General features: G+C 43.2%; 2 protein-coding genes and 1 pseudogene across 5 annotated transcripts in view; 2 read left to right on the plus strand and 1 right to left on the minus strand.

Moving 5' to 3' along the window:
- The window catches only part of RNF10 (ring finger protein 10), a 41,974-nt gene extending 38,452 nt beyond the window's left edge, over window positions 1-3,522 (minus strand). For all 4 annotated transcript variants that reach the window (XM_032309615.1, XM_032309614.1, XM_032309617.1 and 1 more), the window contains exon 1: window positions 3,341-3,522. In XM_032309615.1, the coding sequence (XP_032165506.1) occupies window positions 3,341-3,497 (157 nt within the window). In that variant the 5' untranslated portion in view covers window positions 3,498-3,522. The remainder of the gene's footprint in view (window positions 1-3,340) is intronic.
- A 2,112-nt stretch (window positions 3,523-5,634) lies between these two features.
- LOC116571521 lies at window positions 5,635-6,367 on the plus strand (annotated as a pseudogene).
- A 2,568-nt stretch (window positions 6,368-8,935) lies between these two features.
- On the plus strand, window positions 8,936-25,118 carry COQ5 (coenzyme Q5, methyltransferase). The gene is made up of 7 exons (XM_032310834.1): window positions 8,936-9,160; window positions 14,316-14,465; window positions 16,788-17,009; window positions 21,686-21,792; window positions 23,876-23,964; window positions 24,747-24,858; window positions 24,937-25,118. Exons 1-7 carry the CDS (start codon window positions 8,959-8,961, stop codon window positions 25,036-25,038), a joined length of 984 nt encoding a protein of 327 aa, XP_032166725.1. The 5' UTR covers window positions 8,936-8,958; the 3' UTR covers window positions 25,039-25,118.
- Window positions 25,119-26,602: the final 1,484 nt, after the last annotated feature.

The raw sequence follows: 26,602 nt of genomic DNA on the forward strand, positions 1-26,602 counted from the left end.
CCCCAAACCCTAAACCACCTTTCTCCTCTGGGCCATATTCCTAGGCTATTCACTGTTAAGTGTTCTTAGAATTGTATCTTAGAACTATTGGAACAAAGCTGTAGGAATATACCTAAGAAAAGGAGTGTTATGTGAATGTTTGAAGCAATTAGCCAAAGCAAAGAAACTGTGGTATGCCACTCTGGCAGAAAAGATCAAGTAAATCCCAGGAGCCAAATTTACCTATTTCCGGCGTGCATAAACTTAAGCCAACTGCAGGAACAAAGACTCAAGTGTATTAAACATGTAACTAGGAAGCAAATGACCATTTCTGTCATGCAGTTTAGAAAACAGAACAGACAGGGGTTTTTTCACCTGAAGTAGGGAAAGGAGAGAGGAAATGGGAATTAAATATTTAAAATCTGAATAATCCTTATTCTTGTTACTTTGACAAAAGAAGGCAAGTTATGTATTTTCACCTTACTTCCCCTTTCTTTCTTCAACTCAGTACTTTGAAACTCAAGAGGTCCTTTCAACAGTTTCCAGCAGAATCGAGTACATGAAGTGTTGGGTCAACTTCTGAAATACTACAGAAACCTCTTATGGAATTATGCTGAATTTGGGCCTACCGTTTTGTTAGAGCAACTCCCTAGAATCACTGTGTAAGAGGTCCTAAATAATGTCTGCTGCCATGGTCTTAGCTATAATGTTCTTAATGGAGCTTATGCTATTCTTCAATTCAACCTTAAAAGTTAGCTAATATCCAGCGTTTCCTAAGCCATTTTTAATATCTACTTATTCTGCCTTTGATCTGTTCCTAAATGCATGCAGTGGATTATGGCTGATCAACTACAAACCTATCCTACCTATTTGCTAAAGGTACACAGCAGTAGCCAGGAAAGTAGGCACTGGCAATGGCAAACATGCACAAGTTTTCTAACATACTAAACAAAACCTAATGCTACCAGAGGGCACACTATATTTTATAAAACTTAGCAAAAAATCCTTTACAGGAGTTTTTACTTCCTTCCTCAGAAGCTTTAAATTAAGAAGGTGAACAAGTGTTTTAAGAGCATTCTACAGTATTTGTCATAAAAAGAAATCACTTTAGTCAGAATGAATCCAACAATAAGTATTCTATCAAGTTTATCTGAAACATTAACCCTGACAAGTATTTTCTGGTCAAACTATAACAGAAGTGTCTATCAACCTCTTGGGTAATCAGTTAGTTCTAATAACATATACAAAGTCAGGGACAAAGTAAAATGCTTTAAAATACTTCAGTTTTCTTGTTTGGATTGTCACAAACTTTCACTACTGACTCACTTGAGAATAAACTCAAGGCATTTACTGCAAGCCCAGAAAAATTAGTTGACAATCTAGATAGCTAGAAAATCACCATCTTTATCTTTACATCTGGGAATAGAGTGCAAAAGCAGTTATTTATCAACCACACTGAGAAATACTCAGACCACACAAAACCAGCAGTTTTGGCCAAGAGGGCCTGCTACCCTCTATCTCTAGAGCGATCTGTGATAAAGCTACACAAGTACAAAACCCCCAAATTAATCTACATAATACTGCCTGAAAGTCCACACTAATCCCTGCTTAGATATTTAAGGCATTCTCTTACGATAAGACAACTGGACTCCACCTGGAATTCCACAATTAGTTTCTAGAAGCACTCAGCGTACCACGTAAAAAAGTTTGCTATATCCAACAGATCAATTCTGAACTCAAGTCAGCCTTACAGGTGATTTTCCTCTTTGCATTTAAGCCTTATAGTTTTTAAATCTTAAAAAGTTTTAAACTGGACCTCCACATTTGGAGACTTCAAATCTTCACCTGTCTGCCACATATCTCCACTTCCACTGAAAACATCTTCCTACTCCTGCTGATATAATCACAACACAAAATAGCAGAGATTTCGGGGCGCCTGGGTGGCTCAGTTGGTTAAGCAGCTGCCTTCGGCTCAGGTCATGATCCCAGCGTCCTGGGATCGAGTCCCACATCGGGCTCCTTGCTCAGCAGGGAGCCTGCTTCTCCCTCTGCCACTGCCTGCCATTCTGTCTGCCTGTGCCCGCTCTCTCCCCTTCTCTCTCTCTGAGAAATAAATAAAATTTAAAAAAAATTAAAAAAAAAAAAAATAGCAGAGATTTGTACACAGGCTTTGAAGTAAGATGGAGAACATTCGATTCCAGACTCTGCGAACACCTAAACTCCTGGCCTCTTGGCTTTTTCCTTCTTTAGAAATGAACAATTCCGGGGTGCCTGGGTGACTCAGTGTGTTAAGCCTCTGCCTTCAGCTCAGGTCATGATCGAGCCCCCCATCAGGCTCTCTGCTCACAGGGAGCCTGCTTTCCCCTCTCTGCCTGCCTCTCTACTTGTGATCTCTCTCTCTCAAATAAATAAAATAAAATTAAGAAAAAAAGAACAATTCCACCATACTGGACAGGTTAATAACTGTAGTATAAATAACAGAGGCATAAACGTACCCCACTCGCTGGCACATGGTAAGCCCTCAATAAATGGTAGCTATCATCACCATGATGGTCATAATACTGAGAAACATAACTACAAAAATGACAAAATCTTCCCTGTAAAAGGCCTCTAACCTACACAGCGAAATAGGCATGATGTGTATTTATTTGGTGGATAATAGGTGTCAGGTATTCTTCTAAGCTCTTAGTTCATTTGCTCCCTAAGTTAATTTATTTAATTCTAATCATCTCCACATTTACAGAAAAGGAAACTTGGAAGCTCAAGTTCTGGCAGATCTAAAAAGACTGAAACAGAGCCCATGCTCTTAACCACTACTCCACAGGGAACAAAGCCATCTGAGGACGAATCCTGTTCAACAGAGAGATGGATCTGAAACCAGGTTATTAAATATGAAATTTGAGTTTGAAAAGTCCTTGGGCCCCACCCTCCACTGTTTAAACTTGAATGCCATCCAATGCTAACTCAACATTAAAGGGTAGAACAAGTTGGTGGTTTAGGAGCTTGGACTGGTGAGTCAGACAACCAGGTCTTAAGGCCCGCCGTGAGGCACATACTGGCTGAGCGACCTTACCTTTTCTGAACCTCAGTTTCCTCATCCGCAAAATGGGGATAAGAATAGCACCTACTTCACCCATCTGTTTCGTGTGTTAATGCAAGGTTAATGCAAGGATTCACGTAAACGACGCTGTACAGTGCCCATTAAGTTTTAATTTTCAAATAATTGGAGCCACGGAAAAGGGGACAAAGGTAGGAAACGATAATAGAAAGTGGGCTGTCCCTGGGTGACCCAGCAGACACCAGAGCGAGGATCCTCCCCAGCCGCAGGGGCAGTCGCCCCCCTCCCTCCCACCGCCCTTACCGCTCTTGGGTTTAGACTCGCCGGCCGGCCCCGCCGAGGCGGAGCGGGGCGGCTGTTGCCCTTTGCTGCTGCCCGAAGAGGCGGAGGAGCTGCTGGAGCCGCTGTTCTTGTCCATGTCGGAAGCGGTGGCGGCGGCGTTGGGGGAGCTCTGCGGCATCAACGGGGGCCTCGGCGGCGGCGGCGGTCGGAGCGGAGCGGGCGCGGCGGGGACCCAGGCTCATGGCGTTCGGGGCCGGCGGGGGTCGGCGGCGGCAGCGGTTCTCGGTCTTCATGGCGACATTTTTTCCCTGTTTCCTTCCTCGGCTTCTCAAACTGTAAAGAGAAGCGGCGGGCGGGGCTGTCGAGCCCAGCGGCGGCGGTGGTGACAGAGAAGGAGGAGGAGGCCGGGGCTCGGAGGTCCGGGCCGGGCCTGGCGGGGCGGAGGCTGCGGGGGAAGGGGAGGCGAGGGAGGGTGCGCGAGCCCCGCCGGCCGGCCGGACACGCTCTCCCGCCGCGGGGCAGGGGAGAGGGCTGGCTGTCTTGGTGTCGGGGACGTGTGTCTCCGACACAGCGACCGACACTCGCCTCTAGGCCGAGGCCGAGGTGCTCCGGGAATGGCGACGAGTCGCCAAACAGCATCTCGAAGAACCCGGATGGACTATATATATAGTGGCGATGTGGGAGTGACGCCCTCTGGGAAACGTAGTTTTCTATCTACATCCGGACCCAGTTATTCTGGGGCCGGGTTCCCCCCGCCCCGCCTTTGAAAGAATGATGGGACTTGTAGTTCAGGTTTTATAACGAGTATGCTAATGTGCATAATAATAAAATATGCACCAGTCATAATAATATAACATGCACCAGTACTAATAACGAATCCAAACATTGGAATGCCTGTGGAATTTTTTTATTTGGTTCATTTATAGTTCTTATTCTAGTATCAATATCAAGGTATTTATGGCTCTTATTTTATCTCCCAATAAGAATAAGGGTAAAAATAATGACAAAACCCTACATTTAATATAACTTTACAGGGGCGCCTGGGTGGCTCAGTGGGTTAAGCCACTGCCTTCAGCTCAGGTCATGATCTCGGGGTCCTGGGATCGAGTCCCACATCGGGCTCTCTGCTCAGAGGGAGCCTGCTTCCCTCTCTCTCTCTCTGCCTGCCTCTCTGTCTACTTGTGATTTCTCTCTGTCAAATGGATAAATAAAATCTTAAAAAAAAAATAAATAATATAACTTTACAGCACTTCTTCATACAGCACTTCATTTCATTCTTAATAAGTCATTTATTAATATAAGCCATCGTCAGTGCACCTGGGTGGCTCAGTGGGTTTAGCAACTGACTCTTGGTTTCCCCGCATATCATGATTTCAGGGTTGTGAGATGGAGCCCCACCTCAGTCTCCAGGCTTGCAGAGCCTCCTTAAGATTCTGTCTCCTTGGGCGCCTGGGTGGCTCAGTGGGTTAAGCCGCTGCCTTCGGCTCAGGTCATGATCTCAGGGTCCTGGGATCGAGTCCCGCATCGGGCTCTCTGCTCAGCAGGGAGCCTGCTTCCTCCTCTCTCTCTCTCTGCCTGCCTCTCTGCCTACTTGTGATCTCTCTCTGTCAAATAAATAAATAAAATATTTAAAAAAAAAAAAAAAAAAAAAAAAAAAAAAAGATTCTGTCTCCTTGTCACTCTGCTCCTCCCCTCCCCCACTTGCACGTGCTTTCTCTCTCTCTCAAGAAAAAATATATATGTCATTGTTAATATTTCATTTCATCGTTAATAGGATTATCATTGAATGCTTATCATTAGCAGGCATTGCCGTGTGGGTTATATGGATTACCACACTTAATCCTCACATTAACTCAAATTTAAAGACAAGGAAACTGGTTCCAAAAGCTTATATCAGTTACCCACCATCACATAGTGAATATGTGGTGTTCTCAACCACCTATGAGATAAGCAGTTCTTCATTTTTACAAATACGGACATTGAAACTTAGGAAATCTCACCACAGCCATCTGTGCTTTAGAAAATTATTAATGATTCCTTTCAACCATAGCAGTTTGAGATTTGTAGGATCACATACACACATTGTTAAAGAGAGGAACAAGTAATTTTTCAGACTAACCACAGCTCGTTAGAAACCTATTATATGCCAGGCACTGCGCTGAGCACAAGGAAACCCAAAAATATATTCGGATTGAGGCCTTTAATAAACTCATTGTTTCCTAAGTGAATTAAGCAAATAAGAAACTACAGTGGTTAGGCAGTGCTCACCAAAGAGAGAGGCCATGTTCCGTTTGAGCCAAAATATCACGAAACCAATGGCTACAGAAGAGTCTAGCATCTCCTAAGCTCTCCTTCAGCTGCAATTGAACTCAAAACTCAAGGCCCAGCTAAGGGAGTTGAATATAACAACAGACAAGGAAACTTAAGTTGGTGATCAGAAAGCTACTATAATTTTTGTTCCCATTCCTCAATTGAAATCTTTCCAGAAAATCCAAGTCCAGATATTTCATAAACTGGAGAAAAAGTTCAGTGGGAAGTGCGATGTCTTTATCGCCCAGAGTTGCCTGAGCCAACTCAAAAAAGCTGTGGAAAAAAAAAAAAAGCAAGTGTTCAACTCTGACAGCTGTGCATGATACAATCCTGGAGGGCTGGGGCGCCTGGGTGACTCAGTGTGTTGGGGCCTCTGCCTTCAGCTTGGGTCATGATCCCGGGGTCCTGGGATCCAGCCCTGCATCAGGCTCTCTGCTAAGCGGGGATCCTGCTTCCCCCCGTCTCTCTGCCTGCCTCTCTGCCTACTGTCAAATAAATTTAAAAATCTTTTTTGATAAATAAATTAACAAACAAACAATCCTGGAGGGCTTAGTCTTCCCAAGTAAAACTATGGGCAAGAGAATCCATGTGAAACTGGATGGCAGCCAACTCACAAAAGTTCATTTGGATAAAACATAGCGGAACAATGTGGAACACAAGGGTGAAACTTTTCCTGCTCTCTGTAACAAGCTCACTAGCAAGGATGTTAATTTTGAATCCCCAGAGTTTCACTTGTAAACAAAAACATATCATTCACCCAAAAGAAAGAAAAGGAGAGAGGGAGGGAGAGAGTAGGGAAGAAAACTACAAGGGAAGATGGTAACAAGAGCTATAATAAAATTAACACAAAATGCTGACTATAGCAAAAGCTCCAAGGAGAGGTATACAAACAGCTGGGGGGGAGAGGGTAGAGGAGGGCTTCCCAGAGAGGTGTCGCTTGAACTGAGCATAGAAGAAGGATGAGTGGAATTTCAGCAGTCCTATATGAAAAAATAAATAGACAAAATCCTAGAATTCCCCTAATTGAGTCCTTTTCAGCTCCTTATCCATCATTGCATGCAATACAAAACATTAATAAGTAATGTATGTATAAGTCAGTTTCTTGAAATTAACAGTTTTAACTGGAATAAGGAAAATTAGATACTAATTTCACATTTTTAAATTTCCTTAAAATGGCCTTCATCATTCCTTGCCCTGCTTCACCTCTTGCAGGTTTTTCCTCCGCAAGTCATATTGAAATGAGAACAAATACATAATGTTGGTTTGGAACCTAACTTTGATGTCTAGGAGGAACAGCCCCAAAGCCTGAGGTCCATTCTTATGTATGACTAGATATGGAAGACATACTAAGTTTCCTTGATGAATTTTTTTTTTAAAGATTTTATTTATCTATTTGACAGAGAGAAATCACAAGTAGATGGAGAGGCAGGCAGAGAGAAAGAGAGGGAAGCAGGCTCCCTGCCGAGCAGAGAGCCCGATGTGGGACTTGATCCCAGGACCCTGAGATCATGACCCGAGCCGAAGGCAGTGGCTTAACCCACTGAGCCACCCAGGCGCCCCTCCTTGATGAATTTTTATTTCCCTTAACAATGATGTGAGAACTCTAATTACGTGAATGAATCATTCCTTCTTTCTATCACTTTTAAAAATAAAAGAGAGGGAAAGAAGAAAAACCCATGTAGCTCTTCCAAAAAGAAAGCAGTAGGTGTCCATCTGTCAGACTACACATTAAACCAGGAAGAGATTTTTCGTTTTTAAAATAGTTTCTTAGGGTCCTTGGCGCTTTCTCCTTGTGAAATATTTACAGGCAACATATATTTAAAAGGAGAATCAAAGCAGAAACATATAGAAATCCAAGCAAAACTTACCACCTCCATCCTCTTTTGCGCAAGATGGTCTACATTACCCTTTCCATAAAAAAAAAAAAAAAAAACATGAAAATCTGGGGTTGAAGTAAATATACATGCTATGCCAGTTGGCACTAGAAGTGTAGCTTTGTGACAGCAGAAGAGGGAGGGTGAGTGGTGATTGGGTCTGACTCACTAAATAGACACTAGAGCTTTCCTTTCCATTTATAAACTTCTTAGGTACATAAAATATAAAGACCAAAGAACAGCCTTTTGTACATTTATTTTTTTTAAGATTTTATTTATTTATTTGTTAGAGAGAGAGAGAGATCACAAGTAGGCAAGAGGCAGGCAGAGAGAGAGGAAGGGAAGCAGGCTCCCTGCTAAGCAGAGAGCCCGAGGCGGGACTCAATCCCATGACCCCGAGATCATGACCTGAGCCAAAGGCAGCGGCTCAACCCACTGAGCCACCCAGGCGCCCTGAACATTTATTTTTCAGAGTCATCTAGCACATGTTTCTCAAGAATGGTCTGCAAATTCCTTGCATCAGGATCACCACATAAGTCTGTGGATCTCCTGGGTGGCTCAGTGGGTTGAGCATTCCACTCCTGGTTTTGGCTCAGGTCATGATCTCAGGTCCTGAGATTCACCCCTGTATGGGACTCTGCCCTGGGTGTGGAGCCTGCTTTGGATTCTTTCTCTCCCTCTCCCTGTGCCTATCCCCCAAGATATAAATCTTGAGGGGGGGGGGAAGAAAAGAAAGAATGAATGAATGAATCACCACAGAAGTTTGTTCAATGAAGATTCCCAATGCCCATCTCTAATGTATGGATTCAAAATCTCTTGATATTTGGCCCAGAAACCTGCTTTTTTTCTTTTCTTTTCGAGAGAAGAGAGAGAGAGACAAAATCCCAAGCAGACTCTATGTCCAGCATGGAGCCCTACGGGGGCTTGATCCTCCGACCCTAATATCATGACTTGAGCGAAATCAAAAGTCAAAGGTTTAATCCACTGAGCCAACCTGGCGGCCACCAAATCTGCATTTTAAAGCTCAAACCAGTAATTCTTAGGCCCATCAAAGTTTAAGAGAATCGACCTTGTTACCTCTGCCTTGTAACCACACCGTATACTTCAGTTTCCTACTTCTGCACCAGAAAGCAAGAGTTACAGGATATCTTGTGAGTTAGCTTTCATACGGCTGGTTGAAAATATTCAGGGATATGGCCGCTGGGAAGTGATTGTGGCCTTATCATAAGGACCCTTCATTCTGGTGAATTCTAGATTCAAAGCGGGAAGAGGGAGAAGAAGGGATTTCCAGTACTCAAAAACTAAGCAGCCTCCAGATCCCAGAGGTCACACACATAGCTCCCTAAGAAAGGGTTTCAGGACGCGTTCGGCTAATAATGTCTCCTACCGGCCGCCGTTGGCCCTCTAGTGATGCAACCCTACGTACTGTCCGGGCGCTGTCACCCTACTGCCAAGATGGCGACCAACAGGAGCTGCGCTCTGTGGAGCTACTGCGGTCTTAGATGGTCGCGGGTGATGCGATGCTGCCCGCTCCCCGGGTTTCGTAGCTCCTGGCCTAGGGGCCCGCTGGGTGTGCGGCACTTGTCCCAAGAGAAGCAGGCAACGGAAACACATTTCGGGTTTGAGACTGTGTCGGAGGAGGAGAAGGGGGACAAAGGTGAAAGGGGCGAGAGGGCGGATGGAGGGATCTGTCTGCGATCTAGTTTCTTCTGCTCAGCTAGGAGTTGAATTAACGTCCTGTTGACTCGGATGACGTAAGCTGTGCAGTCCTGACCTCCAGAGAGCACCCCCGCCACCCCCCCTCCCAGCCTGACCCCGCAGAGCTTAGATGCCACTTATGGTTAAACACAGTAATTATCACTAAATTCCAAAAATTGGGTGTTTATGATGTGCCAGGCACCATGCAGATATTATTCCCAATTCTCATTTCAGCCTCCAAACAATGGTATTGTTATCTCCAAGCTACACAGGAGGGAATTGAGACTTCGAGATTAAACGAGAAGTTGCCCAATTTAATATTGTAAGTGGCGGAACCGGTATTCCAAATCTGTGACTGCAGAGCTCATGTTCTTCACCTCTTGCCAAGGGGTAGGACCATTTTCTTTTTAAAGATTTTATTTATTTATTTGACAGAGAGAAAGATCACAGGTAGGCAGAGAGAGAGGGGGAAGCAGGGTCCCTGCTGAGCAGAGAGCCCAATGCAGGGCTCAATCCCAGGACCCTGAGATCATGACCTGAGCGGAAAGCAGAGGCTTAACCCACTGAGCCACCCAGGCGTCCCAAAGGTAGGACCATTTTTTAATAGAAAGGAAGGAGGAAACCTTTGCTGTGCCTCAGCCTCCAAATTGTTTAAGTAGGAATAATAGTAATCTTTCTTAGATATAATGAGGATTAGATTACTTAATATATTAAAATATTTAAAACAATGCCTGGCACTTCGTAATTGCCCAGTAAAGGTTAGATATTGTTGAGCAGTTGCTTTGTGCCCAGCATTGTGCTATAGGCATGGGAAAGGAAAGGACTGTTTTAAAATTCCAATTGTACCATTCATAATGGGGTAAGTTTTAAGCCCATTTAACAAGTGGATATGGTGAGGCTCTGAGAGTTTCCTTCACTTGGCCTGTGGTCACCCAGGAAATAAAGAGAAAGAATTTACAGTGGAATATCCCACCCTCTTAAAGGCTACTCACGTTGTCTTATGTCTTACCTCAGCCTTACTAAATACATAGCTCTACTGGAACTCTTCGAATATTGATTTTAAAATAACATCTAGGGGCGTCTGGGTGGCTCAGTTGGTTGAGCTACTGCCTTCGGCTCAGGTCATGATCCTGGACTTCCAGGATTGAGTCCCACATCGGGCTCCCAGCTCCTTCGGGAGTCTGCTTCTCCCTCCGACCTTCTCCTCTCTCATGTTCTCTCTCATTCATTCTCTCTCAAATAAATGAATAAAATCTTTTTTAAAAATAAAATAACATCTATTTCACTGGGCTGTGAATCCCCGGAATGCTAGAACGGTGGCTCATTGATGTCTAGATCTTCAGCGCCTGATGCACATTAAAAGCTTAATAACTGCTTGTGAAATAAGAAAATCCAAGTAAAATGATAGTAAACTTTTATTAAGGACTTGAAACTTTTTTTTTTTTAGATTATATTTATTTATTTGACAGAGATCACAAGTAGGCAGAGAGGCAGGCAGAGAGAGAGGGGGAAGCAGGCTCCCCGGTGAGCAGAGAGCCGATGTGGGGCTAGATCCCAGGACCCTGGGATCATGATCTGAGCTGAAGGCAGAGGCTTTAACCCACTGAGCCACCCAGGCGCCCCAAGGACTTGAAACTTTTTGGAATACTTTTCATTAATTCTTTTAAATACAACCTTATGGGGCGCCTGGGTGGCTCAGCGGGTTAAAGCCTCTGCCTTCGGCTCAGGTCATGATCCCAGGGTCCTGGGATCTAGCCCCACATCGGGCTCTCTGCTAGGCAGGGAGCCTGCTTCCCTTCCTCTCTCTCTGCCTACTTGTGGTCTCTCTCTGTCAAATAAATAAATAAATCTTAAAAAAAAAAAAATACAACCTTATAAGGTAGAGACTAGTAGCCTGATATCATAGATGAAGAAACTGTTGAAACAGAGATGGTAAGTCACTTGCTGAAGATTCTACTAGTAAGTGGTAGAGCTGGGGATTTGAGTCCAGGTGGGTTGCTTCCAAAATGATAATAATGCTTAACCTCTGTGTTGTACTTTACAGAATATAATGACATTTCACACACATAAGCAAGGAAGAGGTACCCACCATGAACTAAATATGTATCTCCCAGATGGGACCCAACATTGAAGTACAGGCAGTCTTTCCTCTGCTCAGTAGTGCAGGACTGTAAAAATGGCCATGTGCACTGAAATCATGCACAATGATATTAATAATCAATGGGAAAAATTACAACTGTTCTATGACCTCTAAAAATTATTGAACATAGTGGGTGGCTGGGTGGCTCAGTCAGTGGAGCATGACTCTTGATCTCAGGGTCATGAGTTTAAGCCCTGCTTTGGGCAGAAAGTTTACTTAAAAAAAATTTAAAAATTATTGAACATCAAAAACTTTCTTACTCGGGGCGCCTGGGTGGCTCAGTGGTTTGGGCTGCTGCCTTCGGCTCGGGTCATGAGCTCAGGGTCCTGGGATCGAGCCCCGCATCAGGCTCTCTGCTCCGCAGGAAGCCTGCTTCCCTCTTTCTCTCTCTCTCTCTCTGCCTGCCTCTCTGCCTACTTGTGATCTCTGTCTGTCAAATAAATAAATACAATCTTTAAAAAAACAAAACAAAAAAAAAAACTTTCTTACTCTTAGTTATAAATGTATAGAGAAATGAAATAAGTAGTAAAGTTAATATTTATTTAACAAACTATAAAATTAAGATTTAATTTTAACTTAATGTAATTAGAATTTTTAAATTTTAAGGGTTTTTTTTCTTAAAGATTTTATTTATTTATTTGACAGAGACAGAGAGAGAAGGAATGCAAGCAGGGGGAGTGGGAGAGGGAGAGGAAGGAGCAGGCTTCCTGCTGAGCAGGGAGCCCAATGTGGGGCTCGATCCCAGGACCCTGGGATTATGACCTGAGCCAAAGGCAGATGCTTAACAACTGAGCCACCCAGGAGATGCCCCTTAAGTTTGTTTTTTTAATTAAATTAAAATTCGAATTAAAAACTAGAAACATTAAGTTGTTTTATTCCTTCCTAAAAAAATGTACCAAAAGTAGTTTGAACAGTGTTTGCTACCTTCTGGTCATATAATTTACAATAGGGAGCAAGCATCTTATCTGTGTCTTGGCAAATTGCCATACTCCTTTCTAAATTTCAATCTGCTTGTAACATTTTATGCCTTCACTGTCATGAAATATCTCTAAGAATTCCTCTAGTGTGAGATTTTTTTGCTGGCATCATTTCCTCTGGGACATATTCAACCTTTTCATCACTACCACATCCTCATTTTTTTTTTAAAGATTTTATTTATTGGGACGCCTGGGTGGCTCAGTTGGTTAAGCAGCTGCCTTCGGCTTGGGTCATGATCCCAGCGTCCTGGGATCGAGTCCCACATCGGGCTCCTTGCTCGGCGGGGAGCCTGCTTCTCTCTCTGCTTCTGCCTGTGCTCGCTCTCTCCCTCTCTCTCTCTCTGATGGATGAATAAAATCTTTAAAAAAAAATAAATAAAATAAAGATTTTATTTATTTATTTGACAGACAGAGATCTCAAGTAGGCAGAGATGCAGGAAGAGAGAGAGAGGAAGGGAAGCAGCTCTCTGCTGAGCGGAGAGCCCGATGCGGGGCTCAATCCCAGGACCCTGGGATCCTGACCCAAGCCAAAGGCAGAGGCTTTAACCCATTGAGCCACCCAGGCGCCCCCACATCCTCATTGTTGTCCGTAAGTTCATCTTCACATAGTTCTTCCAGCTGCATATCTAGAGTCTCTCCAGCATCACGTTGCCACAGTCAGCTGTTTCCCCTATAACCCCATGGACGTTTCACTTACAGAATTACCACTTTTCATTGCTTTGCTGTGCTTTCATTTTTGTTGGCCAGTTCCCTCTTTCAGTTATCTAGTTTTGTAAAATATCACGTATTCACAACTGAGAGATAAGGAGGTAACACAACTACATGCTTTGCTGTCTGTGTGTGAACTGAATGACTGATGTGTAGTGACCTACCAAGTGCTAACCGAAAGAAGTGATAGGATTGGTTACTGACCATGATGCATGTCAATTATTTACGGAGTGATTTATGGGCTGAAGAACTACCAGAGAAGTTTGTGCTTTATGCACTTACTTCACAGTTAATACACCATTGCACATGAATGATGTTGTTGGGGGATTGGTGTTACCTAACTAAACCACAGTCCCTGAAATTCATGTATATCAGAACCATGCAAAGCAAAGATTCCTTATACTCAATAGGTTGAGCTATAGTGTCCATGAATACCCCCAAAACAAAACAAAACAAAACAAAAAAGCAAGCTTGGAGATCCCGGGGTTGAGAGAGGCATTCAAGATTGAGTTCAGGAAGAGCTCTGTAGTGCTAAATCAGCAGAGGATAATGATGTTTTAGATCTATGCAGCAGATTACATCTGAGAAACTCAAGGCATCTCTCCTTCATTACCTAATTCAGCCTTATGGCAGGGTGATCGGGAGCTGGCACTGAGCTTTTCATCTTATGGGCGGAGAAGCAGGTGTAAAGAAGTTAAATGTAGCCTGTGCTTTAAAATGCCTTATATAGTAAATTCCTTCTCCCACTAGGCCAGATTCCACATTCTCTCTTGATCCTCTGAGATTTACAAGGGCCCTCTGCAGTGTGGCTTGGCCCTCACTCACATCTTGCCACTCATCTGCCCACCAAATTGTACCTGAGGTTTTTCTCTGTGATCCAGGGAGGGATGAGTTGACACCTTCCCATCCATTAGTCATGTATTTCTAATGATTTTATTGTTTTCTATTATAATAACAGCAAAATAAAATAAAAATTCCATACCTCCCCCATCCTCTAAGAAATGGAAACCTAACTTAGTGCCAAGCAGGTGCATGGCATTATTATGGGGTAGTGGTCCTAGATAAAGGTAACTAAGACAGCAGAAAAGAGGTTGGTTTCTTAGATGAAGTAACTTAAGCCTTTATTAAAAAGAGATTAAGGGGTAGATTTGGGCATCAAGCAGTCTAGCTTAACTACACCTGACAAAGACCAGCAACTTCAGGGGAGAAAAGTTTCATCCCCTTTCATTTAGGACTTCCTAAGTTAATCTTGTTAATAGCACAATTGTGTTGTATTTCTCCTGTGTCAGTCTATCATGTGTTTGAAAGTGTGGCCAAGAAGTATGACGTAATGAATGATATGATGAGTCTTGGTATCCATCGTATTTGGAAGGATATGCTGGTCTGGAAGATGCACCCATTTCCTGGGACCCAGCTGCTCGATGTTGCTGGAGGCACAGGTAATGTCCAGTCGAGTATCCTTGAATATCACTGAGTACCTTTTGTAGAAATCAAGTGTCTCTTGTTGGAATGAGCTAGTTTATCTACCATTAGGCTGAAGGTGGTAATTGAAAGTCAGTACACTTCTAAGAAAGGTTTACTCTTTCTAACCAAATGTCACTCAAAAAGCATAACATATCAGCTTTATGCCCATCATTTTTCTAAAATGCACAGGGCTACAAAGTAAAGAGTTCACTCTTTTACTCCAGGGACATTTCGCCGTGTGAATGAATTTATTTTTCTGTTTAACCTTTAATCCACTTTCCCCCTTTCTTTGGGTAGGGGGAGAATATGCCCATTCTCATATTCCATAAGCTTTCTAGGCAAACTTTTCTCCCTAATCCACAATCATATCAGAAATCCAAAGCTTAGTTGTTTATCCACGGTCCTTTGTTACTTGGTGCACACTAGGTATCTGGGGAGAAAAACATCATGGGTTTCACTCACGCATCTTGGTGATGTACATGGCTAATGTACATGTACATGTTAAATTACATTAGAATAATGGGTCATGTAATTACGTGATAATCTATACCAATAGGATAATATAGAATAAGAAATGACAGTAGAACCATCTGCATGTGTGAAACATGTTTATGTGTGACTTTGTTGATGTGGTCCTCTCCCTGGTGGAAACTGGGAAGGTGGTAAGACACCTCGCTCAGTGAAGGACCATTTAACAGAATCTGTTAAAATCTAAAATCTTTATAGTCTAGGATCCCACAATTCCAATTCTCCATATCTAGTCTTTAGAAAAAGAAAAAGAAAAACCTTGCACAAAGATATAGCTTCAGAAAGGGTTTGGTCAGACCTGCCTACATCTGTGCCTTCACCTACATGATTACTGCATGCTGCCAACTGCCCGTTTAGAAAATCTACTTGGAAGGTAATCCCATATATTTAAAAAGACATTTTAAAAATATGTAGCTACAGATATGCTCACTGCATCATTTTTAGTAGTAGTGAAAACTGGGAAATAACCTATTTCTGCCTCAGTAAAGAAATTGTTTTAAATTAAGATACATCCATTCTATGAACTATCCTGTAGCTATTTAAAAGAATGTGGAAAACCTATAAATACTGATGGAAAGTTTTCAAAGACATATTCAGTGGGAAGAGAAAGAAAGGTTGTACAACTATGTGTCTAATATGATCCTTGTATATGTTTTTAAGTCATTTCATATAAAATATTTGAACATATAGGAAAGGGACTGGAGAATACCTAATTGGTTGGAGAGAGTAGAAGAACTTAAGGGTATATTTCTTACAACTAGTCTAAGAGAAACAAAGACAAACAACATTATAAGAAAGGCAGTGTGCTCCTAGAAAGCACTGTCTTGGCCCAAATAGTATTTACCTGATTACAGTAACATACACACTTTTCAGCTTTTAGACTCCAACCAACAAAGCACAGAAGTAATTATAGCCTCAGAACAAACAGTGTGTTATCAGTTGGTCTTGACGGTATAAAAGTGCTCACAGTAGAAGGTTGAAAGGAGTCAAGAGGTACCATTTGTAATTGACGAAATAGAAATAAGAGTCTGTTACTCTAGTTTACAAAGGAATCTATGAGGGACTATGAAATGTGATCTAAACATATTAGAAAGATAGAGCCAAGCAGACAGGATGGGCGAGATAGCATAAATTTGGTAAATAAAGAACGAGCTGGAACCAACATAAGACACAGCTGAGAGGGTTGAGAAAGACAGTGTCTGGAGAGCTGAACTAGGCATGGGAAGTGGTGGGCGAGGGGATCCTTGCTGGTAACGGTACCCTCGTGTTGCTTTCGCAACAATTCTTAGACAAAGACTAGAAGGGCTGAGCACTAGCACTTAACACTGCTTAGCTCTGGAGAGGGTACGGAGAGAGAAGCCAACGTTTCTGTTTTAGTTTAAATATTTGGGTGTGTCTTTTATAGCAAGAATGTGTCCATGCATTATGCAATTTTTTAAAGGATTTTTAAGAATATTTTAAGTTAACAGGGCACCTGCCTGGCTCAATCAGTGTAACATGGGACTCTTGATCTTGAGGTCATGAGTTTGAGTCCCACATTGGGTAGAGAGATTACTTAAAAATAAAATCTTTTTAAAAAAAAGAGAAGTTAAAAAAAATTGCTGGTTTTTTTTTTCCCTTTTAATTTACCAGAGAAATTAAGAGAAACTTCAATTTTTGTACACTGCCAAGTCCTGTACCTTTGTTGCTCTGTTTGGGTTTTGGAAATGTTGGGGTTTTGCTTTGTTTGTGTTTGTGTTTGCATCTCTCCTCCTGTTGGCTTCCTACAGGTGACATTGCATTCCGTTTCCTTAATTATGTCGAGGCACAGCACAAGGGAAAGCTGAAGCGGCAGTTACGGGCCCAGCAAAATTTATCCTGGGAAGAAATTGCTAGAAAGTACCAAAATGAAGAGGACCCCTTGGGCGGTTCCCGGGTAGTGGTCTGTGACATCAACAAGGAGATGCTAAAGGTTGGAAAGCAGAAAGCCCGTGCTCAAGGACACAAAGCTGGTAAGTCTTGTGAGAAGTAGACACAGTGGAAATGTTTGTGTGTTTATGAAATATGATGGGATATATAAATGTTGAAGGGCTTTATTTTCAAAAACATGTAGCTAGGCCAGAGTCGAAGATAATTTGTGTGCCTGAATCCAGTTTGCAGGGTGTTATGTACGTTGTTGTTGTTGTTGTTGTTTTACGATTTTATTTATTTATTTGACAGACAGTAGGCAAGGGGCAGGCAGAGAGAGAGTGGGGGCCCAGGAAGCAGGCTCTTTGCTGAGCAGAGAGCCTGATGTGGGGGTTTGATCCCAGGATCCCGAGACCATGACCTGAGCCGAAGGCAGAGGTTTAACCCACTGAGCCACCCAAACACCTCTGTTATGTACATTATTTCGCCAACCTGGGGTGGTAGCTTGATTACCAGCCCCATGTGACAGGGCGGATAACCAAAGCCCCAAGTGCTGCTTGAGTAAAGTGCCTTTGTCCAAGTAACACAACTCTTAAGTGGCAGATCCCAAATTAGAGTTGAGTCTTGGGATCTTAGCTCTTTGACCCTGAGATGGAAGTTTTGCCTTCAGTTCCCAGCAACTCCCTGCTGACCCCAGTGTCCTGTAAATGAACAATTTACAGCCTGAAAATGAACAATTTGTGCCCTAGCTTAAAGATGTAGATTTCACATTTTGCTGTTTGTTTTCACCCTTTTTTAAAAAAATATATTATTTATTTATTTATTTGACTGACAGAGATCACACAAGTAGGCAGAGAGGCAGGCAGAGAGGCTGAGCAGAGAGCCTGATTCGGGGCTCGATCCCAGGACTCTGGGATCACAACCTGAGCTGAAGGCAGAGGCTTTAACCCACTGAGCCATGCAGGCGCCCCTGTTTTCACCCTTTAAAATATTTTCCCCCCAACTTTCTCAAGTAGAAGTCAGGATGTGGCAGCTGCGCCAGCTTTCCAAAGCCGCTGCACTGCCCTCTTCCCAGCTGGCCAAGCACTGCAGGCAGCTACCATGAGGCAGTGGTCTGGGACAAAGAAAATAAGAGTCCCTCGGGTCAACATCAGCGTTCCTGTGCTCCCCCCTCCCCCACCAGAAGTGACTATGGTTATTTTAGTTCAATTCTTCCTCCTCCACCCCCCACTCCTAGAACGAACTGCCTAGACGGACCACCACCCACTTGGCCTCCAAGATAAAGGGCTCTTTTGTTAACCATTAGTGCTGATCCAAAAGCAGACAGCCCCTAGTGTTTTTAGACAAAGGCACTATGTTTCCTTACTCCTGCTGAAAAACGTGTTTCCCTTCCCTCTGGTGCTCAGCCATAAAGAATGGAGAACAAAGATCGAAGTGATAGGCAGTGTTCCATTTCTGGAATCATCCCTTCCATAGCTAGCTTGCCCTTCAGCCTCTCCTCACTGCCAAGACAAAACCACTGGCGAATGAATTATTAAGTGCTGCATAGGCCCGTTTTCCTTATCTTTCCTCCTTGCTTTATCAGTGTCCAACAATGATGTCTTTGTAAAAATTATACCATGAAAAGAGTTGATACTAAGAAGAATTCTAGAAATTAATTTGGGAGAGTAAGTTAATGAGAAAGACATATTTATGTGTAGCACTCTTGTGTGTTTGATTTACATCTTCTGTGGAGCACTTCCTCCCCAAATGGAAGTTCTGAGGGCAGGAGCTTTAAAAAAAGTTATCTGAGGGACGCCTGGGCTCAGTTGGTTAAGCGTCTACCTTCAGCTCAGGTCATGATCCTGGGGTCCTGGATCGACTTCCAGCCTCTGCCCTGCCTCTGGCTTCCTGCTCAGTGGGGAGCCTGCTTCTCCCTCTCCCTCTGCCACCCCCCCGCTTGTGCTCTCATGTATGCACACACTCTCTCTCAAATAAGAAAATAAATATATTTTTTAAATTATTTGATAGGTTATAAAAGTGATAGATTTGAGAGAAATTTTGGATTTTGCAAAGGTATTAAGAGGAAAGTAAATGTTACCTATAATTCCAACATCAAGTAATGCTCCTAGTATTTTAATGTATATCCTTCCTAGCTTTTCCTAATAATTTCCTTTTTATAAAATTGAAGACTTCCTGTATATACAATTTAGTATCCTGCCCTAACTCAGTATTGTATCATGAGATCTTTCCATGTCATTAAAAATTCCTTAAAGTCCTTCTTTATGATTTTCTCTCGTACGGATGTGAATGACAAAGATTCACATCACCAGTTTACATAACCAGCAACCCCAATTGATCCTTCACTTTTTTCTAAAGCTCTTGCTTAAAAAGCACAGCATTGGGGCGCCTGGGTGGCTCAGTGGGTTAAAGCCTCTGCCTTCAGCTTAGGTCATGATTCCAGAAGTCCTGGGATCCAGCCCCGCATCCCATCGGGCTCTCTGCTCAGCAGGGAGCCTGCTTCCCCCTCTCTCTCTGCCTGCTTCTCTGCCTACTTGTGATCTCTCTCTCTGTCAAATAAATAAATAAAATCTTTTTAAAAAAAAAAAAAAGCACAGCGTTGTGACATCTTTATTTGTAAATTTTTGCATGCATTTGTTCATTTTTCCCTTTTACATAACCTCAGACAAGTGTTTAAACTCTCCAGATCTCAATTCCCTTATCTATAAATTGGGAGAATAAAAACCATATTAGGAGGTAATATACCACAGCTATTGAAAACACAGGCTCGGGGTGCCTAGGTGGCTCAGTGGGTTAAGCCTCTGCCATTGGCCTAGGTCACAATCTCAGGGTCCTGGGAAGGAGCCCCACATCAGGCTGTCTGCTCAGCAGGGAGCTTGCTTCCCCTCCTCTCTCTCTGCCTGCCTCTCTGCCTACTTGCAATTTCTGTGTGTCAAATAAATAAATAGATAGATAATAAAAAATAAATAGATAAGAAGGAAACACAGGCTCTGGGATAAAACAACCTGAGTTCCAATCCATCTGGGTGACCTTGGACAAGCTGCCTAATACTCAACTTGGCTCTCTAAAACATGATGATGAAAATAAGAGCTATTCCATGGCGGTAGTATGAGAATGTGATAAGATAATGTATGTGAAGAGATAGTACAGACCCTGCCATCAGACAGTTGCCCTGAGGATGATATCAGGGTCATCCTCCTAAAAATCAAAGAGCTGGTTCAAAGGATATGGTTATTTTTTTTTTTTTAAGATTCATTTATTTATTTGAGAGAGAGAGAGTGTGTGTGTTTTGAGCTAGGGGAGGGGCAAAGGGAAAGGGAGAGAGATGGAACACGGAGTCCCACGCGGGGCTGGATCTCTAGACCTCCACGATCTCCAGATCACGACCTAAGCCAAAACTAAGAGTCCAACGCTTAACCAACTGGTGAGCCACCCAGGCACCCCAGTGTATGGTTATTTTTAAGGGTTTTGTTAAATACCGCCACTTTGCTTTTCCAGGGAGGTTTTCATTTACTTTCCTCTATAGAGCCTTCCTTCTATATTGCATTTTATGTCTAATTTGCTGCAAGCTGACTAATCTTAAAGCTGAATCAGGATCCTTTAGTGGACATAGCTACCCTGTTATAGGGTTCCCTTGGGTGTTTTCTGAATTTGTGACCAGACAAAAATTGTCTAGACACTTTGATTCTTCAGTAGAACCAGTATAACTAGGCTAAATTCCATACTTAGAATACTCCAGTCAAGGCACCTGGGTGGCTCAGTCAGTTAAGCATCTGCCTTCAGCTCAGGTCATGATCTCAGAGTCCTGGAATCGAGTTCCATGTTGGCTCCCTGCTCAGCTGGGAGCCTGCTTCTCCCTCTGCCTCTCCCCCTGCTTGTGCTCTGTCTCTCTCTCAAATGAATAAATAAAATTAAAAAAAAAAAAAAAAAAAGAGGGGCAACTGAGTGGCTCAGTGGGCTAAAAGCCTCTGCCTTCGGCTCAGGTCATGGTTTCAGGGTCCTGGGATCGAGCCCCACATTGGGCTCTCTGCTCAGCAGGGAGCCTGCTTCCCCCTCTCTCTCTGCCTGCCTCTCTGCCTACTTATGATCTCTGTCTGTCAAATAAATAAATAAAATCTTTAAAAAAATACTTCCAATCACCCTCTGAAGTTAGTACTATTATTAACTCCATCTTACAGATGAGGAAACCAAGGCAAAGTAGTTTATTCGAGATGATACAGCTAATAAATGGTGATGCTAGAATTAAAGCTCTGGCAGTCTAAACCCCAGACCTGGGATCCTAACCATGGTACTTTACACAAAACAGTTAGTTGGGTAAAAATTGCTTCAGGGTGGGCATAACTAAATATTCATCAGGTTCTACCCTGAGACCCCTGGGGAAAGAGCTTCCTGCTAAACTTGAAGAAATTCAGATTCTCAGGCCAAGACAGCACCTCAATGACAGCCGCCAGGAACCCAGTGATGAAAGCAGGCATGTGATGGTTTCCAATACCACACATATGGTATTTGCCCAGCGCCAGACTGCTCTCCAGTTCTCCCACACCAAGTAGGTGTCCAACAATTCAGTTCAATTCTGACACTGACTCCCAGAATCAGTCACAGGTTGCACAGACGGCCCCCACTTGAGAAGTCAGCCATGAGTGGGGTGTCCAGGCTGCCCACACTTCTGCCTGGCTGACTCCAAATTGGGGGATTCCCACAATGCCCTCCTCAGGTTTGACAGTTCACTGGGTGCAATTGAGCAGCTCATGCTGAGCCCAGAAATGATTTTCTCTTTCAGGACTTGCTTGGGTATTGGGAGATGCTGAAGAACTGCCCTTTGATGATGACAAGTTTGATGTTTACACTATCGCCTTTGGGATCCGGAATGTCACACACATTATTCAGGTATATATGGCTGCGTCTTTAGCTTGTGTGACTCTTGTGCTATTCGATCTCCTAGAGCAGCCCCACAGAAAATGAGAAAAGAGGGAGAGACTCTTCTCTCCACCAGCTTTTGAATGGAATGACTTTTTCAGGCTTGGGGGCCTCATTCCTTGAAGTTGCCAATTTTCCTTGTCACAAAAATGAAGGGGAAAAAAAAACAAACCACAGAGCAGATCCCCATAGAAGCATTTGTTGCTTGGGTTGGTATTCACATCTTTGAGCTGTCAGTCATGCTCTGACTTTCCATCTGTTACCACTCACTTGTGAAGTTGTCTGACCCAGTGAGTTTGCAGATCAGAGGCATTTCCAAGGCCAACACAGAAGGCACTCGAACACTTATTTTGGCAGAAGATATCTAGAGTCATGGGTTCCTCTACAGGGAGAAGGGAACATTTAGCTCTTAATCTGATGCAGCTGTTCTTTTTTTTTAAAGATTTTATCTTTAAGTAATCTCTGCACACAACGTGGGATTCCAACTCACAACCCTGAGATCAAATGTATCTACCGACTGATCTGGCCAGACACTCCCTGATGCAGCTCTTCATTTCTCCTTCAGTATTCTATCCCAGAGTATTTGAAGACCATGTGCAAGGCACCACGTTTTGTTTTTGTAATCACGGGCTCCAGTTACCTGGTTCCTCTGCTTTCAGTGAGACATCTTTATGGTGTACTTGAGCTTGGTTTTTGTGACTTGCCCCTTGTATGCAGCCAGTTTATTATTTCTTCTAATTAAAAAATTTTTTTGAATAGGTTCAAAGTACTAAAGGGCATGTCAGGGACATCTGGGTGGCTCAGTGGGTTAAAGCCTCTGCCTTCACCTCAGGCCTTGACCTCAGGGTCCCTGGGATCGTCGGGCGCTCTACTCAGCGGGGAGCCTGCTTCCCCTTCTCTGTCTGCCTCTCTGCCTACTTGTGATCTCTGTCTGTCAAATAAATAAAATCTTTTAAAAAAAAAAGGACATGTCAGTGAAAGTATGCCTCCCACCCATGTGTACCAACCATGCAGTGCCTCTTCTCCCTCCTCCAATCACCAGTTTCTTATATACCTTTGCAAAGAAGTTTTGTGAATAATAAACGTTTTTCTTTTTCTTCTTCTTTTGTATAAATATTAGCATATGATACATTTTGCCCATTGCTTTTTTTTTTCCCCTTAAAAATATATCTTGGGGGATTTTTCCATGTCAGTACATGAAGAGCCCTGGCTTTTCCTTTTTCTAAATAGCTGCATAGATTCCATTTATATAGATATTCCATAATTTAGTCTCTCAATAATTAAGATGCTTCTAATCTTGTGCTGTTCAAACAGCGCTGCAGGTAATAACGTGTGTGCATGTCATCTCTACAATAGATGCATTTCTTTTTCCTTTTTTCTTCTTTGGATGGTGGGAAGGGGCAGAGGAGGAATCTTAAGCAGGTTCCACGCCCAGCACAGAGACCGATCTTATGATCTGAGCTGAGCCAAAATCAAAAGTCAGATGCTTAATGGACTGAGCCACCCAGGTGCCCCTATAACAGATGCATTTCCGTGAGAGAGGTTCCTTGAAGTAAAATTCCTAGATCAAAGAGGATATCCATTGTGATTTACATAAGTAATTGTAGGGGCACCTGGCTGACTCGACCAGTAAAGGGTGCAACTCTTGATCTCCGGGTTTTAAGTTCAAATCCCATGTTGGGTAAAGAGTTTACTTAAAAAAATAAAGAAAGAAAAAAAAGAAAATCCTGAAATAAGATTTTAATAAATGACAGTTTGTGAAATTGGCCGTCATGTGGTCCCAATCTGAGTACTCCAATTGGCCGTCATGTGGTCCCAATCTAAGTACTCCAAGTAACATTCTCTTCACGGGCAGCAGAATGCCTGTAAAATTTAGGATATTGTCGGGTTATCTCTGCTGCTACAGCTTACCCACTGAGAATGCACAAGGGATCTATGTGCATGCTATAGGAAATGCTAACTTTTATAATGCCCATCAAAGTTAAAGCTGTTTTGGCCTCATGGAATTGAGTTCTGCTGAGGAGTGTGTTCTCTTGTTCCTTGTCTTGCTCAGGCACTCCAGGAAGCCCATCGAGTGCTGAAACCAGGAGGACGATTTCTCTGTCTGGAGTTTAGTCAAGTGAACAATCCCCTCGTATCCAGGTTGGTACTGTTAACAGGGCTTTATTCTCATTGTCTAGCCAAGGGTTTTCCATCCCCAAACTGGACAGAAATAGCCAGTAAGTGATAACCATGAAGCTCACAGTTCAGAGTCTCTAAGGCACACAATAGCCCTATCTATGGCCAGTGCCACCTCAGAAGTCAGCCAGTTCTGAATACCTAAGCCAAAAAAGTTTCAAACCAGCAACCAGAAGCTCAAGTTGGCCCACGGATGTATTTTGTATTTTAAGAAATTGACTTAGGGGCACCTGGGTAGCTTAGTGGGTTGAGCCTCTGCTTTCAGCTTGGGTTGCGGTCTTGGGGTCCTGGGATAGAGCCGGAGCCTGCTTCCCTCTCTCGGCCTGCCTGCTCTCTGCCTGCTTGTGATCTCTCTCTCTCTGTGTTGAATAAAAAAACAAAACAAAACAAAAAAACCTTTAAAAAAAGATTGACTTAGATGTTCATATTTAAAAATGAGGAAGTTTCACATAAAAATGTGAGTTTCCAGCTTCACTTGAGGAATCACATAGGGCAACGCTGAGCACTTATTCCCACATGGCAGTAGTCAGAGCTGAGTAGTACCTGCCCCTTCTCCACTTTTATGCTATTTTCTAACTGTACCTGTCACCACCTCCTCACTAGTCCCTACTGGTCTTGCACTTGGCCCACATTACTTTCAGGTACTTGACCCCTATAGGCATTTGAATTTATAACTTCAGGCTTAAACCTTCTTGCTTCTTATCAGGGGGCATGTTCTAATCTTACTCTTTTGCCTTTGTGTTTAGGCTTTATGATCTATATAGCTTCCAGGTCATTCCTGTCCTGGGAGAGGTCATTGCAGGAGATTGGAAGTCCTACCAATATCTTGTAGAAAGTATCCGACAGTTCCCATCTCAGGTACAAAACCTTGATATTTTACAACAAAGGCCCTAGAGTTTAAATCCAGGTGATCCTTGCTGTATCTTTGCGTTTTAGGAGGAGTTCAAAGAGATGATACAAGATGCAGGTTTTGAAAAAGTGACTTATGAAAGTCTCACATCAGGCATCGTGGCTATTCATTCTGGCTTCAAACTGTAACTCCTTTACCATTCTGGAGTGTGAACAGTCACATCCTGTCAAAAGCCTGGAACTGGAGGATAATCTGGCTAGTGAGACTGGCAGCAGAACATCCCCTCTTAAGGACGTGTGCCTTAGGCTCATGCTCTGACGTGACCAGTCCCAACGTGGAAGAAACAGATTCTACTGCACGTTTCACTAGAAGCTGCTTCAGGGCTTCTCCCAGAGGTATTTGCTCTGTATTTTTTGCTCAGCTCCTAATTTTTATTGACTGCGCGATGTGTGGTTAAGGTAAAAACCAGCAGTACTTCTCCTTTTGGAAGTGTTTGTAGCTTCTCTGCTGGTGCTGCCTTCCACAGGGATGATGACTCATTTGAACCCAATGATGATTTGAACCAAAACGTGTCCTAGCTGTACCTGAGTCAGCCTCTCAGGACTAAGTCTGGGGCCAAAAACGAAGGCCCAAGTCGGAGTGCTAACAATCACAATTAGAATTATGAACTGAACCACTGAATGAGTTTACAATGTGTGTATTTGTTATTTCTTCTTGGGACAGGGGGAGTGTGAGGGAAATACATTTTTGTCATCACTCAGTCCTCTTCTACCGAAAACTACTATTAGATCCTCAGTGCCTGTCACGAAGAAAACAAACCTTTGGTGAAAGAATAAATAAATGTTCCAGGAAACTCCTGCTTTGGTGTTTTTTTGTTTTTTTTTTTGTTGTTGTTTTTTAAAGATTTTATTTATTTATTTGACAGAGAGGGAACACAAGCAGGGGGAGCGAAGAGGGAGAAGCAGGCTTCCTGCTGGGCAGGGAGCCCGATGTGGGGCTCGATCCCAAGATTCTGGATCATGACCTGAGCCAAAGGCAGACGCTTAACGACTGAGCCACCCAGGCACCCCCTGCTTTCGTGTTTTATATGGAGAACTCCTTTATCAGAATACATTTGGAGGGTTTTGTAGCACCCCCCCAAAAAAAAAGTTTGAAAATGATCTAGCCTAACCCCTTTTTTTTCCTTGGTACTAAGTGGTAGAGCTGGGCAGAGCTCGTCTCCTTAATACAGTCCAACGTTTGATGCTAAAATGAGGCCTAAGCGGGCACCTGGGCAGCTCAGTATTTAAGCGTCTGCCTTCAGCTCAGGTCAAGATCCCAGTGTCCTGGGATGGAGCCCCGCATTGGGCTACCTGCTTAGCGGGAAGTCGGCTTCTCCTTCTCCCACTCCCCCTGCTTGTGTTCCCTCTCTCGCCGTCTCTGTCAAATAAAATCTTTAAAAAAAAAAAAAACAAAACAGGTGTGCCTGGGAAGCTCAGTCGGTTAAATGGCTCGCTTCAGTTCAGGTCCTGATCCCAGGGTCCTGGGATCAAGCCCTACATTCAGCTCCTTGCTTGGCAGACAGCCTGCTTCTCCCTCTCCCTCTGCCTGCTGCTCTGCCTACTGTGCTCTCTTAAGTAAATAAATAAAACCTTTAAATAAAAATAAATAAATAAAATGAGGCCCCAAATGTTCTGAATGTGGATTAAGCCCATGGTTTTTAAGGGACTTTGCTAAGACATTGCAGAAAGCAACTTGTGACTTGGCTGGCCA

This window comes from Mustela erminea, chromosome 13, assembly GCF_009829155.1.
Source record: "Mustela erminea isolate mMusErm1 chromosome 13, mMusErm1.Pri, whole genome shotgun sequence".
Taxonomy (NCBI): Eukaryota; Metazoa; Chordata; class Mammalia; order Carnivora; family Mustelidae; genus Mustela; species Mustela erminea.